Consider the following 14,612-nt stretch of genomic DNA (forward strand, 5'->3'; position numbering starts at 1 on the left):
TTTTACATCACCACACACCCTACTCAGCACAGTCTGCGTCCCAGTTTCAACCCTTTAACGCAAAGTCATTAATAAAGAAACCTTTGTTAAGTAACAATGGAACATGTATTTTATTTTTACACATGTGTTGGAAGTGGGGGAAGCGGGGTGGACAGGGTATGTAACTGCAGATGCTAGTCAACAGTAACTTGGTAAAGAAACAGGGGCAGGTTCAGCTTCTCTGTAAAGAAACTGAACAATCACAGGTCACGCTGCTCACTGGTACTTGAAGAGTTCCTTGTCACTGTCCAAGGCGCCTGTATAGTGCTTCACAAGCCAGGGCATTAGCAGGTAGGCTGGGTCCCCAAGGATCACTGTAGGCATCTGCACATCCCCAACAGTTATTTTGTGGTCCGAGAAGAAACTACCTTCCTGCAGGCATCTAAACAGACCACAGTTCCTGAAAACACGCGCATCATGAACCTTGCCTGGCCACCCGATGTTGATGTTGGTAAAACGTCCCCTATGGTCCACCAGTGCTTGCAGCACCATTGAAAAGTAGCCCGATTTCTCAGCAGATGACTGTGGAAGAGGTGGACGATAAGGTGTGAGGAGGTGAAAACGGCCATAACTGCAGCGGGCTCCATGCTCGCAGGGCTGTGGCGTCACTGACCAGAAAAGTGCACGAACAGATTGCCCGCAGGCGCTTTCAGGAGGGAGGAGGAGGGCGAGATTGACGGTTCAATGATGACAGTTACCCAAAACCACCCTCGACACATTTTTTCCCCCAGCAGGCATTGGGGGCTCTACCCAGCATTCCAATGGGCAGCGGGGACTGCGGGAACTGTGGGATAGCTTCCCACAGTGCACCGCTTCCAAAGTTGACGCTGGCCCCGTTAGTGTGGACTCACAAAGTCGAATTACTGTCCTTAGTGTGGATACACAAATTCGACTTCGTAAGGTCGATTCCACAAATTCGAATTAAGTTGAATCGAACTACTCCTGTAGTGTAGACATGCCATAATCGACCTTACAGGCCAGTAACCGAGAATGGAATGTGTAGCAGCTAGTTATCAGTGCAACACTGATACCAGGAGGCAATAGTGAGGCCTGCTTGCACCTGGCTAAGGGCGGGGGAGGGGGCAGGATAACAAATCAGAGGGAGTAAAACAAAATAACCGGTCAAGAAAAAGTCACTAACGAGATGAATTGTTTGCTGCCAAGAATGATTTAACCTGCTTAGTGTAATTGCTAGCCGTATAATGTATCCGCTATATGGGAAATAGGGGTAGAGGGGGAGGAGTAGTGGGGGGTAATGAGAATGCTTAGCTGAAATCATGTATAAAGAGAGAAAGCTGCTTGTATCTGTGTGCATGATTTGAGACACCTCTGTCTCCTTGCACAAGCTTTGAGATCTCAAATAAACTTTGTCTGCTTCTCCACCTTGGTGTGTTTATTGAAGAAGCACACCGGCAACGAACCACTGTTGCTGTCCTCGAGCATTCTGTGCTGGCAACAGATCTATACAAAACGCTCCTGGCTGCTGCTGCTTCTCCCCCAAAGCCCAAACCCTGATTGATTCATGCTGTGTCCCTGCCACCCCCCCCCACCCCCGGTCCCCTGCCCGGCGGTTAGTGCTGCCCCCTGCCCAGCCCCCACCTCTGCCCCACAGGGCCCCACCAGCAGCCCCAGGGGTCTTCCCCCTCCTGCCCCCATCGCTGAGGCTGCAGAGAGGGAGGGGGAGGTGCTTCCAGGGGCCATAGAGATGAGGAGCCAGAAGCTGGGTAGATGGGAGTCCTCCAAGGTCATAGAGACTGGGCTGTGTGTGGCTAGAGAGGCTGATTTCCGGTTCCTGCCTCTGCTGCGTGTCTCAGGGACACAGGCTGAGCTGGGATCCCGGCCCCACCCAGAACCAGGGTCGGATTCCATCCCTAGGGACGGAGCCCGGCGGGAAAGTGACGATCGGGGCCTCGTCCCCAGCATCGATAAATGTCACCTGCCCCCGGCCACAGTCCAGACAAACCCGGATCCTGCTGGGGGCTCGGCTCAGGGGCAGGAGGATTGAAGGGGAGGTGAGAGCCCGTAACTGACCCCCCCCACACGACCACTCCACAGCCCAGATCCCCCCGTCAGGGCTACGGCTGAAACCTCCCTTCCTCACCACAGACCATCTGGCCACCCCCACAGCCCAGCCTCCCTCACCCCCCACCTCCACCTCCCAGCAATGTCTCCCCGAGGTGAATCCCCCACAGCCCAGCACACACAGCGCAGTGTCAAATCTCTCGGGGTTGTTGGGCAGTTGCTGTCGTGTGTCTCCACATCTCACACTTTTCTGATCCTCAGACAGGACGAGTTGGGGATGAGCCGTGTCTGGATCCAGAGTCACATTCACTGGGGAGAGAGAATCAGAGAGTTAGGGGCAGAGCTCAGCCCTGGGGGAGCTCCCTCCCCTAATGCAGCCTCCACTCCCAGGCCAGGGAACAGAGAGGAAGGTGCAGCAATGGGGAACAGCCACTTAAAACCAGAGAGTAGGAGGTGGCACTGGGTGTGGTAGCACCATCTCCATCCTAAAGAGAAAGGAGGAGCTGCCAGTCTCACAGGAAGAGCATCTCCCCAATCCAGGAAGCAGGGAGCAGCTCCAATGGGAGACCATGCTGAAAAGTGTCCTGGTCATCCCACCTTTAAAAGTGTGTGTGTGTTGTGGAGGGGAGACATGGGTCCTTGGATCTCCTTACCATTTAAAGTGTTATTTTTAGGGCTGTGTGTGTCATGGTCGCTGTCAGTTTGGTTGGTAACTTTAGCTACAATCTCATGAAGACATTTTCTCTGGAATTTTCTCATAATTTAAAGGCAATCTTCACCCACAAACTCACCCTGTCTGTGTGGTCCAAACAATTCTCCCCTTTTTCTCTCCAGTTGAGATGGCAGAGTGTCTTGGGGGAGAAAGGAGAAGAGAGGTGAGAATTTCATATTCATAAGAGCATCCCCACTCTGAAACGGTTTTATAATTATGACAGAGAAACAGACAGAGAGGCCCAGAGACACACTCAGGTATTTAATATAAAAAGGTCTAAAATCTATTTCCCCTCTCAATCAGACATCTCTCAGCAATGGAGCCAGCAGCCTTACAGCCTCACAACTATCCCAGGACACACAATCTGTAAGAGATTTACTTTTCCCTCCTCATCCCCTCCCTCCCTTCAGAATCCAGTTGGTTTGTCTCATTCACTTGCTGCCTTTTGTCGTAACCTAGACCCAGATCATACAAAGACTTTGGCATAAAAGTAACTTTACCCACTTGGGTCCCTTTGACACTAACGGGATGTTCAGAGTCTGTGAAATCCTGGCTCTAATTGTGAGCTGTTGGGTCTGTTTACTCAGCGCCTCTACAGAGAGCAGCACGACGGGACCTTGTCCTCCATAGGCAGAAATGGAAATAATAGTAAAATTATTTTATCAAGGTGGAAATTGAGGTGGGGGAGGGTTGGCTCAAAGGGTCCGATTCCCCCCTGTACCGGGAAAAGGAGAGAGGGGAGGGGCCTTTTGTGACTCTGCTGTTCAGTGGCTGCAGGGGCCGGTGAAGACCTTGGCACAGGCTGAGGAAGTTCTGAAGCCAGCCAGAGCTACATCCCTATGACAATGGCCCCCGTGTGTTTTAGCCACTGTGCAGAGTGTGAGAGGCCCAGCTTTACATGGCCCACCTCCCTCTGTCCCTCGTCCACCCCCTCCGTCTTCCACCCACCCTCACCACCCCCACCCCATTCCCAGCCCTCTCAGGAACCCGCCTTGTCCCTGTAGCTGCTATGGAGGAGGCACCAGAGGCTCCTGTGCTGAAGGAATCCCTGACCATAGGGGAGGGGCTTTCTCCTTCCCTCCAGCCCATTTGGCAGAAACTAGCTGCAAATGGGACCAGAGCTCAGAGATGTGCTGGATCCACCTTTGAGAAATGTGCCCCATGGCTGGTGATGGGGCAGTAGACAGGGAGGGCTCTGAGCTATAGAGAGTTCTTTGCCACGTGTCTGGCTGTTGGGTCTTGCCAAAATGCTCGGTATCCAACTGACCATCATATCTGGGGTGGGGAAGGAATTTTCCCCCAAGTCAGATTGACAGAGAGCTGGGGGATTTTTTTCTTTCCTTCCTCTGCAGCCTGGGGCACGAGTCAGTTGCAGATTTAAACTAGAGTCAATGGTGGATTCTCTGTAACTTGTGTAGTGGGGCAGTTATCACCCTCCTGGGATAAAAGGAGGTAAAAGGTGAAACGCAGCTGAGGTCGGCTGACTGGGGAGGCAGCCACAGCTGGGTCCACACCCAATTAGGCCACAACTGGCCCTGATCAAAGGGCTGGGAGCTAGGCAGGCAAGAGTCTCACTGCAGGGCTGCCTGGGAGCAGAGCACAAGGTACCTTACACAGAGCAGGGCTGGGGTGGGGCAGGCAGAGCTGGGACAAGGCTGAGGCCTTGTTAAGGGCCCGGGATGGTACTAGGGTTAGAAAGGCAGTAGGTCCAACCTCTTTGCTAATGATGAGTGGACATTGTGGACTGCAGGCTGCCCCAGAGAAAGGGGGCTAGATGACTGGCAGTAACCACTGAGGCAAGGTGGGTATAGAGGGTTGGGATGCCCCTGGGAGAGGAGACCCAGAGTGTGGGGGTACTGCTGTGGGCAGAACCCCAAGCTAAGGGGCACTGGGGTCCAGGAGGGACATGGAGGGGCCTGAGGCAGGAGAGACACTGGCCAGCAGTGGGCGCTCTGGAGCAGGAAAGCTAATTCCCTGACTGACCAGCAGGAAGCGCCGCACTGCTGAGTGCTCAACCAGTTACACTTGAAGTTTTAAAATCATGATTTAAGGACGTCACTAACTTGCCCAGAGGTTAGGGGTCAATTGCAGGAGTGGGTGGGTGAGGTTCTGTGGCCTGCAGTGTGCAGTTGGTCAGACTGGATGATCATGATGGTCCCTTCTGGCCTTAAAGTCTTTGAGTCATTTCTTAATTTAACAGCATCATCTAAGTGTGAACCAATTGATCAGCACCATTCTCTTCTCAGAGGCTTATCCCAATTTCCATTCCTAGATCCCTTCTAAGTACCTTTGAACTTCCCCAGAATCTCCATTAGCACAGTCGTTTTCTTGGAGAAACCACTGACTCGCTCTTCCAGTTCAGGAGAAATCTCCTCTGGCTGCTGGAACTTCCCCTTCTCACACCTGGAGGGAAACAATTTCACTTGATTATATTTTACTGTGTGACTCATTATAAGTTCTGGCTAGTGAGTCGCTGCTCTAATGGCCCTGGAGTTAGAATTCCTCAACTTCTCCCAGCCTCAGAGCAGGTTCCTCACAGGCCATGGCCAAGCAACACAACCCAGGCCCAAGCAACCTTCTCTTCAAAGGTCATTAATATTCTTCAACTCTGGTCTGGAGAGACCAGCTCTGGGGACAAAAGGGGAATTGAGTCTCCATGGCCAATTCGCTCCTTGGCCTCCATGTTCTGAGGGACAGAAGGTTCCCAGGTGAAGTGCTGTAGAAATCTGCCTCTAGGAACTAGACTGAGACACCAACTACCCCTTCCCCAACTCATTCCACACAGGTCTCCAAACAGCCCTCAGATCGGGAAAGGCTCTTGAAAACTACTGCCCTGGGCTGAATAGTGACCAGGACCCAGCAGTGACAGGCCCATATTCCATCCCCACAATCCTGAGGCAGCCAGTCCCCCAGGGATGTGACATCTCTACAAAATACTTGAGGTCCATCCTTCCCACTGACTGGAGAATTCCAGAGTCTTCTGTACAAGAGTTAGCACCCCAGGATGGAGCTGATCAGAGAGATTTGTATCCAACATGTGATCTCCCCACACATTTTGCTGTAGAGCCCCGGGGAGATGCGGTGCTACCCTCATCATCAAGCTCTTTCCCAGCATTGTGGAGTGCGAGGGAGCCACATACCTGCTCAAGGTGGTTCTGACGTCCTAGAGGAGAGAGAGACAAAAGAATTTCAGTCCTCTCTGACACACACACACAGGGGATTCCAGGGAAGTGATTTAGGAAGTATGGGGGAAGGGACCCTGCCCTGGCCCCAGGGCCATTGATTCCCTGAGCTAATGGGGCTTTTCCATCTTTCATATCTCTGTGACTCTGCTAAGAATAATACTCACTCAGATGTCAGCAATGCACATGCCGAGTTACACTGGGATCTCCGACTGCTGGACTCCAGTGCTTATGATTCAGCAGCCCGCTCCTCCCTCTGTGGGGGTCTGGCATGTTTCTAATGATGAGTGCCGGTTTCCAATTGTCCCTGGGGGTGCTCAACCCCATGCCCCACCTCCACTCCAAACCTTTCCCCAATGCCACACCCCAACCCAACTCTTCCCACTCCCACTCAACCTCCACCCTGTCTCTTCCTCTTCTCCTCTTGCGAGCTGCCATAAATATAAAGGAAAGAGTCACATAAAATACCTCCTTGCAGCTGTACTGAATCGCTTTACCTCTAAGGGGTTAAGAAGCTCAGATAACCTGGTTGGCTCCTGACCAGAAGGACTGATAAGGAAAGAAGTTACTTTCAAATCTGGTGGGTTGGTGGAGGTTTTGTTTGGGCTCTGTTTGTTTGTTCCCTCTCCTGATGGTGAGATAGACCAAGCAGGGACAACAGCTCCTGAAAACCTACCTGAAATGATCCATCTAAGATTACAACAATTCTAACCAAGGCAAGGAAATGCATTAGCTTATTTTTTTTGTTTTAGCTTGTGAATTTTCCCTATGCTAAGAGGTAGTTTTATTCCTGTTTTTGTAACTGTGAAGCTGAGTCCAGAGGGGAGTCCTCTATGTTTTAAATCTTTTTATTACCCTGTAAAGTTACCTTCCATCCTGATTTTGCAGGTGTGATTCTTGTACTTCTTTCTTTATAATAAAGTTATTCTTTAAAGAACCCCATTGATTTTAGTGTCCTAAAGATAAGGGTCTGGTCTGTACTTACATTAAAGGCAATTGGTTGGTATATTATTCCCAAGTCTCCCCAGGAAAGGGTGTGAACGGGCTTGGGGGGATATTTTGGGGGAATAGGGATTCCAAGTGTCCCATCTCTGAATTTTTGTTTAAATCACTTGGTGGTGGCAGCAAGGACAAGGAAAGGAATTTGTGCCTTGGGGAAGTTTTTAACCTAAGATGATGGAATATAAGATTAGGGGGTCTTTCATGTGGGTACCCACCTCTGTCCCCGAGAGTTCAAAGCGGGGAGGGAATCCTAACATGAGCACACTCCCTCCCCGCTCCTCCCACTCCCTCCCAGCATCTCCTGCACACAGTGGAACAGCTGATTGCAGCAGGCAGATGGTGCTGGAAGGAGGAGGAGGAGTTAATCGGCAGGGCTGACGGTGGGTAGCACTGAGGGGGAGAGCTGGCTGTCCTGGAGCACCCACCTATCTTTCTCATTCAGTCTCACCTGTAGGAATTCACTCGCTGGCTTCTGACACTTCCCCTCCATCTCATTGAGCAGCTCACTGAGATGGGAAATCTGCTTGGAGAGTTTACTGACATTTTCATTCTGGATCCTCACAATCTCCTCATCCAGCTTCTCCAGCTGGACCAGCAGGAGTCGCTCTTGTTCCTCCAGGAACTGCTGCAATTGCTGAAATTCAGACACAATCTTCTGCCTCTCGGTTTGTGTTTGTTTCTGTATGAAATAGGGCAAGGGCTGGTCAGGGACATATGGACGGAGCCCGGGGTCCTTTCATGGAGAGCTGAGTGTGCAGGAGGGTGATTTTCTTTGAAAATCCTAAGATTGACTCTACCCTGTGTGTACTAGGCAGGGGATTCTCTCACACCTTCCCTTTTGGCCCCTGTATCCCTGTGAAAGGGATGTTTCTCTGTCAGTCATGGTCACCATCTTCTGTTATTTATGGTCTGTGGAAATTCAGACCCAGAGCAGCAGGAGGCAGGACTCAGCACTACACTAACAGAGACGTCAGGGGAGTTAAAAGAAACAAACGTTTTAAAAATGCACAAAATGTCTAGACCCAGTGGACAAGCACTTCACGGGGACATTTGTGTGAATTCAGGCAAGCCACAAGGGCTACTCATCAACTGAAATGAAAGCTTAGGGCTTGTCTGCACATGAATCAAACCCAGCAATCTGTGATTATGGAGAAACACACACAAGCCCATGTTCATGTAGGCCACACAGGAGTCTGCCTCCAAACAGACCTCCCACTGCCAGTCCCACAGCTGATTCATAACAACAGGCACCTACCAGATATTGCCGGCAATTCCTCTCTCCAGTCGCTTTCAATCCCAGCAGCTTTTCTCTCTCTTCCCTCAGAGTTTTCAAATGGGACTGGACTCTTTCCTGAAGAAACAGAAATGATTTGGGAAGTTTCATCTGGATAGTTGAGAGGTGCTTGGAAGTGGGTGTTTTTCCACCCGAAACGCAAGATGACTGTGGTTCTAATCGCTTAGCGACATCAGGACCACCAAGGTGATGAAACCTCATTAATGGAAACTAGGAGAGTGTCACAATCAGACTCATTACCAATTCTGGTTCAGTGTTTTTAGTAATTAGCAAGAGATCTCAATTATACCCAAGCTTTACTGGTATTTGTGAATTGATTAATGGTACAGAGCATAACAGGGCACTGGAGTCACATGGGGGTGAATCAATAAACCTGTTTTTTGAAGGTTTAACAGACAAAGTGATACAAATCTCAGAAGCCACCAGGGTTTCAATATGGGCTGGGATTTCAGCCCTGAAGCCCTGGGGCTGCACTGGTTGGGCAGAGCTGGTGTAAGTACCAGGGCAAAACTCGTGAGATGTTGGGAGGCCGTTCGTCTGGTTGGAAGCTGCACAGTCCAGTTTTGTGGAGCACTGTCCCTGTCCAGCAGGGACTCAGCACTGGACGTGGCTTTGTCTGGTGCAAAAGGGAGAGGAAGAGACTGAGGATGCAGGAGGACACCCGTGGGAGTGGGGGTGGGGTGGCACCTTCATGCAGAATGATACAAGTGGGTGGCACGCTGGAAAAAACAGTGGTGGGGTCCACACAGGGTGACTGATACTGGTGAGGACGGGCCCATGCAGGCAGGTGTGGGCATGTCCGATGTTCTGGGGATGCCTCAGTGACCTCCCTAATTAGACATGATGCAGATTTGTATAAAGAACGGGTTGGGGGTTGCCCCAGTGCTGCCCTAACCCCTCTCCATGGCAATGCCCCCTGGGTAGGTACCCCATGGTCCCATTCCCTGGTAAAGATCCCGGAAGCAGTGCATTCTGGGAGATTTCAAAAGGCTGCCTGGTGGGACTAATGGAACCACTCTGGCTGGCCCTTGCCCATGTACACAACAGAACAGGTCAGACTGGCACTGGTCAGCTCCAGCCTGGAGTTGGTTTTGCTACAACCCAGTTGTAATCCCAGTGGTTCTTGGCATGGACTAGCGCTGCCCGGCCAAACGAAAAAAAACAAAAATAAACCCTGAGCGCCGCCCCGTCCCAAGGTGCCGCCCCAAGCACATGCTAGTTAGGCTGGTGTCTGGACCCGGCCCTGTGTGGCAGAGAGCTCTGTTCGCATGTGACTCAGTTAAGAGTGTTTCTGTTCATCAGAATGGGCATGAACTCAGCACTAAGGTTGGTGTCAGGACTATTTTTGTGTCCCCGCCCCCTCCGTGGCCCTGACTGAGGCCCTGCCCCCTGGCCAGGCTGGGAGACTTGCCCGCTATGGAGAGCCCCTGACACTCCACCTGCCCTGGACATGGGTCCATGGGCCTTTGGCAGCAGTCCCCAGCCCATGTCCCCACTCCCCGGGGTGCACCCCCCTGGGCAGGTGGAGGATCCAGGGCTCCCCAGTTCAGTCCCTGGATGGCAGCCTGGTTCTGGCTTCTGGCCTGGCCAGGGGGCAGGGCCTCAGGGAAAGAGAGCAGGGGTGGCGCCACTGAGAGAGGCCAGCACCAGGGAGAGATTGGTGCTGCGGGCAGGGTCTGCACTACATAGTGTGGGAAAGTACCTTCTCAGTCTCCCCAGCCTCTGCTGTTTTTAGCCCTGGTGAAACAGGCTTGGGTAATGCAGTCCCCCTTAGGACTCAGGGGAAGTCTGTTCCCTGTCTCTCCACCAGTCTTGTTTAAAGTATTTTTACCCTGCCTTGTGGGAGAGCGTACTGCCTGGGGAGGCTCGCTGCATTGCTGCTCCAACACTCCTGGCAGCCGGGCTCCTTCTCCCTCTGCTTCCCCTCAGCTGATTCTAATTTGCTACCTTGATAACCCTTTCTTAGCTGAACCCGATTGACCTGTAGTTGCCTCCCAGTTGATAAGGAGGAGGGCCTTTTAACCCTCTGGGACTGACTCCTACCCCCCCTTGCAACTGTCTGTCCTGAGTTTATCACATATCCTCCCCACCCCCCGCTCAACACTACAGGATTGGGCTACTTGGGTCGGCAAACAGTGTACCCTTGAAAGGCCATCCGCATTGCCATGCTTGCTTCCGGACCTATGTTGTACTCTGAAGTGGAAGGGTTGTAGCGACAGGAACCACCTTGTTACTTTCGCATTTTTCTCTTTGTTTTGGTGCATCCACTTCAGAGGAGCATGGTCCGTGACAAGGGTAAACCTCCGTCCGAGTAGGTAATAGCGAAGACTTTCTATGGCCCACTTTACGGCCAGGCCAGGCCATTCTTTCTCTACTACGGCATATTTACGTTCCCTGGGCAGGAGTTTCCTACTGAGGAACAGGACTGGGTGTTCTTCCGCTCCAACCAGTTGTGAAAGGGTTTCAATATGGGCTGGGATTTCAGCCCTGAAGCCCTGGGGCTGCACTGGTTGGGCAGAGCTGGTCTAAGCACCAGGGCAAAACTCGTGAGATGTCGGGAGGCCATTCCTCTGGTTTGAAGCTGCACAGTCCAGTTTTGTGGAGCACTGTCCCTGTCCAGCAGGGTCCCAGCACTGTACGTGGCTTTGTCTGGTGCAAAAGGGAGAGGAGGAGACTGAAGCTGCAGGATGACACCCGGGAGGGTGGGGGCAGGGCTGGGGTGGCACCTTCATGCAGAATGATGCAGGCGGGTGGCACGCTGGAAAAAACAGTGGTGGGGTCCACACAGGGTGACTGATACTGGTGAGGACGGGCCCATGCAGGCAGGTGTGGGCATGTCCGATGTTCTGGGGATGCCTCAGTGACCTCCCTAATTAGACATGATGCAGATTTGTATAAAGAACGGGTTGGGGGTTGCCCCAGTGCTGCCCTAACCCCTCTCCATGGCAATGCCCCCTGGGTAGGTACCCCATGGTCCCATTCCCTGGTAAAGATCCCGGAAGCAGTGCATTCTGGGAGATTTCAAAAGGCTGCCTGGTGGGACTAATGGAACCACTCTGGCTGGTCCTTGCCCATGTACACAACAGAGCAGGTCAGACTGGCACCGGTCAGCTCCAGCCTGGGGTTGGTTTTGCTACAACCCAGTTGTAATCCCAGTGGTACTTGGCATGGACCTGAGCTGTCTGGAGCCCTTTTGTGTGCGGACGGAAGGTGCTCGGGGTCCCACACACTCTTTAGCCCAGTGATCTCCTCTAGTGCAGGCCGGCAGCATCTGAGTTTAACCCCTCGTGGAGCAGCACAGGAGTTCAGAATCCCAGTGGGAAACCTCCTCTCCCTGGTGGGCCTGGGACCTTTATTAAGGCGTCTCTCCCTCCTAACGGAGACACTTCATCACTGGGTGGGGTTGATGCTAAGATGGCAGCATGGCAAAGTGGTTCGGGTCTTGGACTGGGTCTGGGGAGATCTGGGTTCTATGCTAAGCTCTGTCACTGACATGCTCGGTGAGTATGTGCAACTCGCTGCCCCGCTTTGTGCCTCAGTTTCCCTTCCCACCTTTTATCTAGCTAGACCAGTGGTCACCTACCAGTCGATTGCGATCAACTAGTTGATCCTGGAGATTCTCCCAGTCGATCGCGATCTCTGGCAGCCGTGCGGCACTCTCAGAAGGGGCCAGCTTGCCCCCACAGCCTGGGGTGAGGGCAGGGTTCTCTTCACATGGCTCCTGCCTGCAAGCGCCCGCCCCCCACAGCTCCCATTGGCCGGAAATGGGGAACTCTGCCCAATGGGAGCTGCGGGAGTGGTTCCTGCAGAGAGGGGCAGCATGTGTAGCCACATGCTCCCCCCCAGGGGCCACAGGGGCACATTGGCCCCTTCCAGGAGTGGTGCAGGGTTGGGACAGGCAGGGAGCCTGCGTTAGCCCCGCTGCACTACTGACCGGGAGCCACATGAGGTAAGTCAGTGCTGCCCAGCTGAAGCCAGCATCCCATATCCCCTCCTGCACTCCAACCCCCTACTCAACCCTGACCCTCCTCCCAGAGCCAGCACCATGTGCCCACACCTGCACCCCAACACTCTGCCCCAGCCTGTAGCCCTCTCCTGCTCCCCAACCCCCTGCACCAGGCTCAGCTCAGAGCCCCCTCCCAGACTGCAAACCCCTCGGCCCCATCCCAGAGCCCGCACCCCCACCTGAATCCCAACCTCCTGCCACAGACCGGTGAACGTGAGTGAGGGTGGGGGAGAGCAATGGAGAGAGGGGGGATATGGAGTGAGCAGCGCTTCTGGGGCGGGGGGTGCAGATCCTGCTTTCAAGATTTGATATTTTGCCTCTGTTGCCACATTTCCAGACCATTAATTTTGTTACAGCATCTCCCGTACAATGAAGACTTTACAGAGCTGAATGATGAGTCACACCCATGACAGGGAACTCTCAGTGAAATTAGCCTGTAATTAAACCCCAAAAGTTAACCCATTAAATTTGACAGCAGTTCCCTACCTTATACTCCTGGGCAGCCTCCTCGATGGGGACCACCGTGTGAGCGCGGTGAGCCCGGGACTCTCTGCAGATCACACAGATGGGGGTTTGATCCTCTTCACAGAACAGTTTCAGAGCCTCCTGGTGTCTCTCACACACCCCGTCCCCTCCTGCTCCTTTTGCCGCCTCTAAACTCAACTGCTTGACGAGTTCTAGGATATTTGCCAGCTGCCTGTTGGGCCTGAGGTTTCTCTGTTGCACAGTTTCTCTGCACTGAGGGCAGGAGGTGGCTGTAGCGGATCCCTCCCAGCACTGGCTGATGCAGGCTCTGCAGAAATTGTGCCCACATTCCAGAGTGACAGGTTCTGTGAAATACTCCAGACAGACGGGACATGTCGCTTCCTCCTGGAGACTTTTCACGGGGTTCTCTGCAGCCATGGCTCCCTCTGGGCCGTTTGTAACAGGCTTTGTTTCAAATTCCTGAATTCAAACTATGCCCCGCCTGCAGCAGCAAGGGGGTGTTTCCTTGCCTGAAAATGACTCCCGCTGTTTGCTGAGCAGGAAGGACCCAGTCAATTTTACCCTTGGAGGCTTTAGTGTAAAAATGTACAATCACACCAGAAGGGAATTGTTTGTAATGTTTTATTTACAGTAAGTTGCTGGAAAGTAGCAAAGTAAAAGGAGCTGAGAAGGAGCTTTAATAACCACAGCACGGCCAGGAGATCCCCAGCTACTGAGAACAGTGGCAGGAGCTCTGGCTGGGAGACCCCCATGAGATCTAATCCCACAGATCTGTACAAAACACTCCCTGCTGCTGCTGCTGCTTCTCTCCAACCCCCCTAAGCCTGATTGATTCATGCTGTGTGTCCCTGCCACCCCCACCTTCGCCTGTTCCCTGCCCGGCTGTTAGTTCTGCCCCCTGACCAGCCCCCACCTCTGCCCCTCAGGGCCCCTCTGCCCCTCCTGCAGCTTCAGAGGTTCTTCCCCCCTCTCATCCCTGGGGCTGCCGAGAGGGTGGGGGAGGCACTTCCAGGGGCCATAGAGATAAGGAGCCAGAGGCTGGGTAGATGGGAGTCCTGCAGGGTCATAGAGACTGGGCTGTGCGAGGCAAGAGAGGTTGAGTTCTGGTTCCCCCCTCAACTGTGTGTCTCAGGGACACAGTCTGAGCTGGGATCCCCATGTCCCCACCCGGAACCAGGGTCGGATTCTCCCCCCAGGGACAGAGCCCGGCGGGAAAGTGAAGATCGGGGCCTCGTCACCAGCATCGATAAATGTCACCTGCCCCCGATCACAGTCCAGACAAACCCGGATCCTGCTGGGGAAACGGCTCAGGGGCAGGGGGGTCACAGGGGAGGTGAGAGCCCGGAACCGATTCCCCAACCGCCTCACAGCCCAGATCCCCACCTCAGGGCTATAGCTGATCTCTCCCTTCCTCCTCACAGACTCTCTGGCCACCCCCACAGCCCAGTATTGCCCAGCCCCCACCTCCACCTCCCAGCAATGTCTCCCCGAGGTGAATCCCTCACAGCCCAGCACACACGGCGCAGTGTCAAATCTCTCAGGGTTGTTGGGCAGTCGCTGCCATGTGTCTTCCCATCTCACACTTTTCTGATCCTCAGACAGGACGAGTTCGGGATGAGCCGTGTCTGCAGGGGCGGCTCTAGAAAATCGGCTGCCCCAAGCAGCCGTGCACAGCGCCGCTCCTTCCCGGCGGGTCCCCTCTTCCCGCGGCTCCGGCTGAGCTCCCGCAGGCATGCCTGCGGCAGGTCAACTGGAGCCCGGGACGAGCGGACCTGCCGCAGGCATGACTGCGGCGGGTGCCGTGGTCCCACGGCTCCAGTTGACCTGCCGCAGGCATGCCTGCGGGAGCTCAGCCGGAGCCGCGGGAAG

The 14,612-nt window shown here is 53.6% G+C and overlaps 2 protein-coding genes across 3 annotated transcripts in view; one reads left to right on the forward strand and one right to left on the reverse strand.

The window, feature by feature from the left end:
- Positions 1 to 14,612, forward strand: part of LOC120383893 (zinc finger protein 84-like) — a 162,974-nt gene that overhangs the window by 108,825 nt on the left and 39,537 nt on the right. The gene's annotated exons all lie outside the window — the stretch shown is intronic.
- LOC120383915 (zinc finger protein RFP-like) lies at positions 1,708 to 13,167 on the reverse strand. Its single transcript, XM_039502239.1, has 7 exons — positions 12,744 to 13,167; positions 8,213 to 8,308; positions 7,406 to 7,636; positions 5,914 to 5,936; positions 5,061 to 5,176; positions 2,853 to 2,912; positions 1,708 to 2,370 (listed from the first exon to the last, which is right to left on the reverse strand). The coding sequence occupies exons 1-7, from the start codon at positions 13,158 to 13,160 to the stop codon at positions 1,850 to 1,852; spliced, it is 1,464 nt and encodes a 487-aa protein (XP_039358173.1). The 5' UTR covers positions 13,161 to 13,167; the 3' UTR covers positions 1,708 to 1,849.

This window comes from Mauremys reevesii, linkage group 15 (assembly GCF_016161935.1).
Source record: "Mauremys reevesii isolate NIE-2019 linkage group 15, ASM1616193v1, whole genome shotgun sequence".
NCBI lineage: Eukaryota > Metazoa > Chordata > Testudines > Geoemydidae > Mauremys > Mauremys reevesii.

What these genes read in the sequence shown, in the direction of transcription:
- LOC120383915 (XM_039502239.1), bottom strand. Translation starts at nt 13,160, where the DNA reads ATGGCTGCAGAGAACCCCGTGAAAAGTCTCCAGGAGGAAGCGACATGT. An exon ending in CAGCGAGTGAATTCCTACAG is followed by an intron (nt 5,937 to 7,405) that starts GTGAGACTGAAT and finishes TCTCTCCTCTAG; the next exon opens with GACGTCAGAACCACCTTGAG. An exon ending in GATTCTGGGGAAGTTCAAAG is followed by an intron (nt 2,913 to 5,060) that starts GTACTTAGAAGG and finishes TTCTCCCCCAAG; the next exon opens with ACACTCTGCCATCTCAACTG.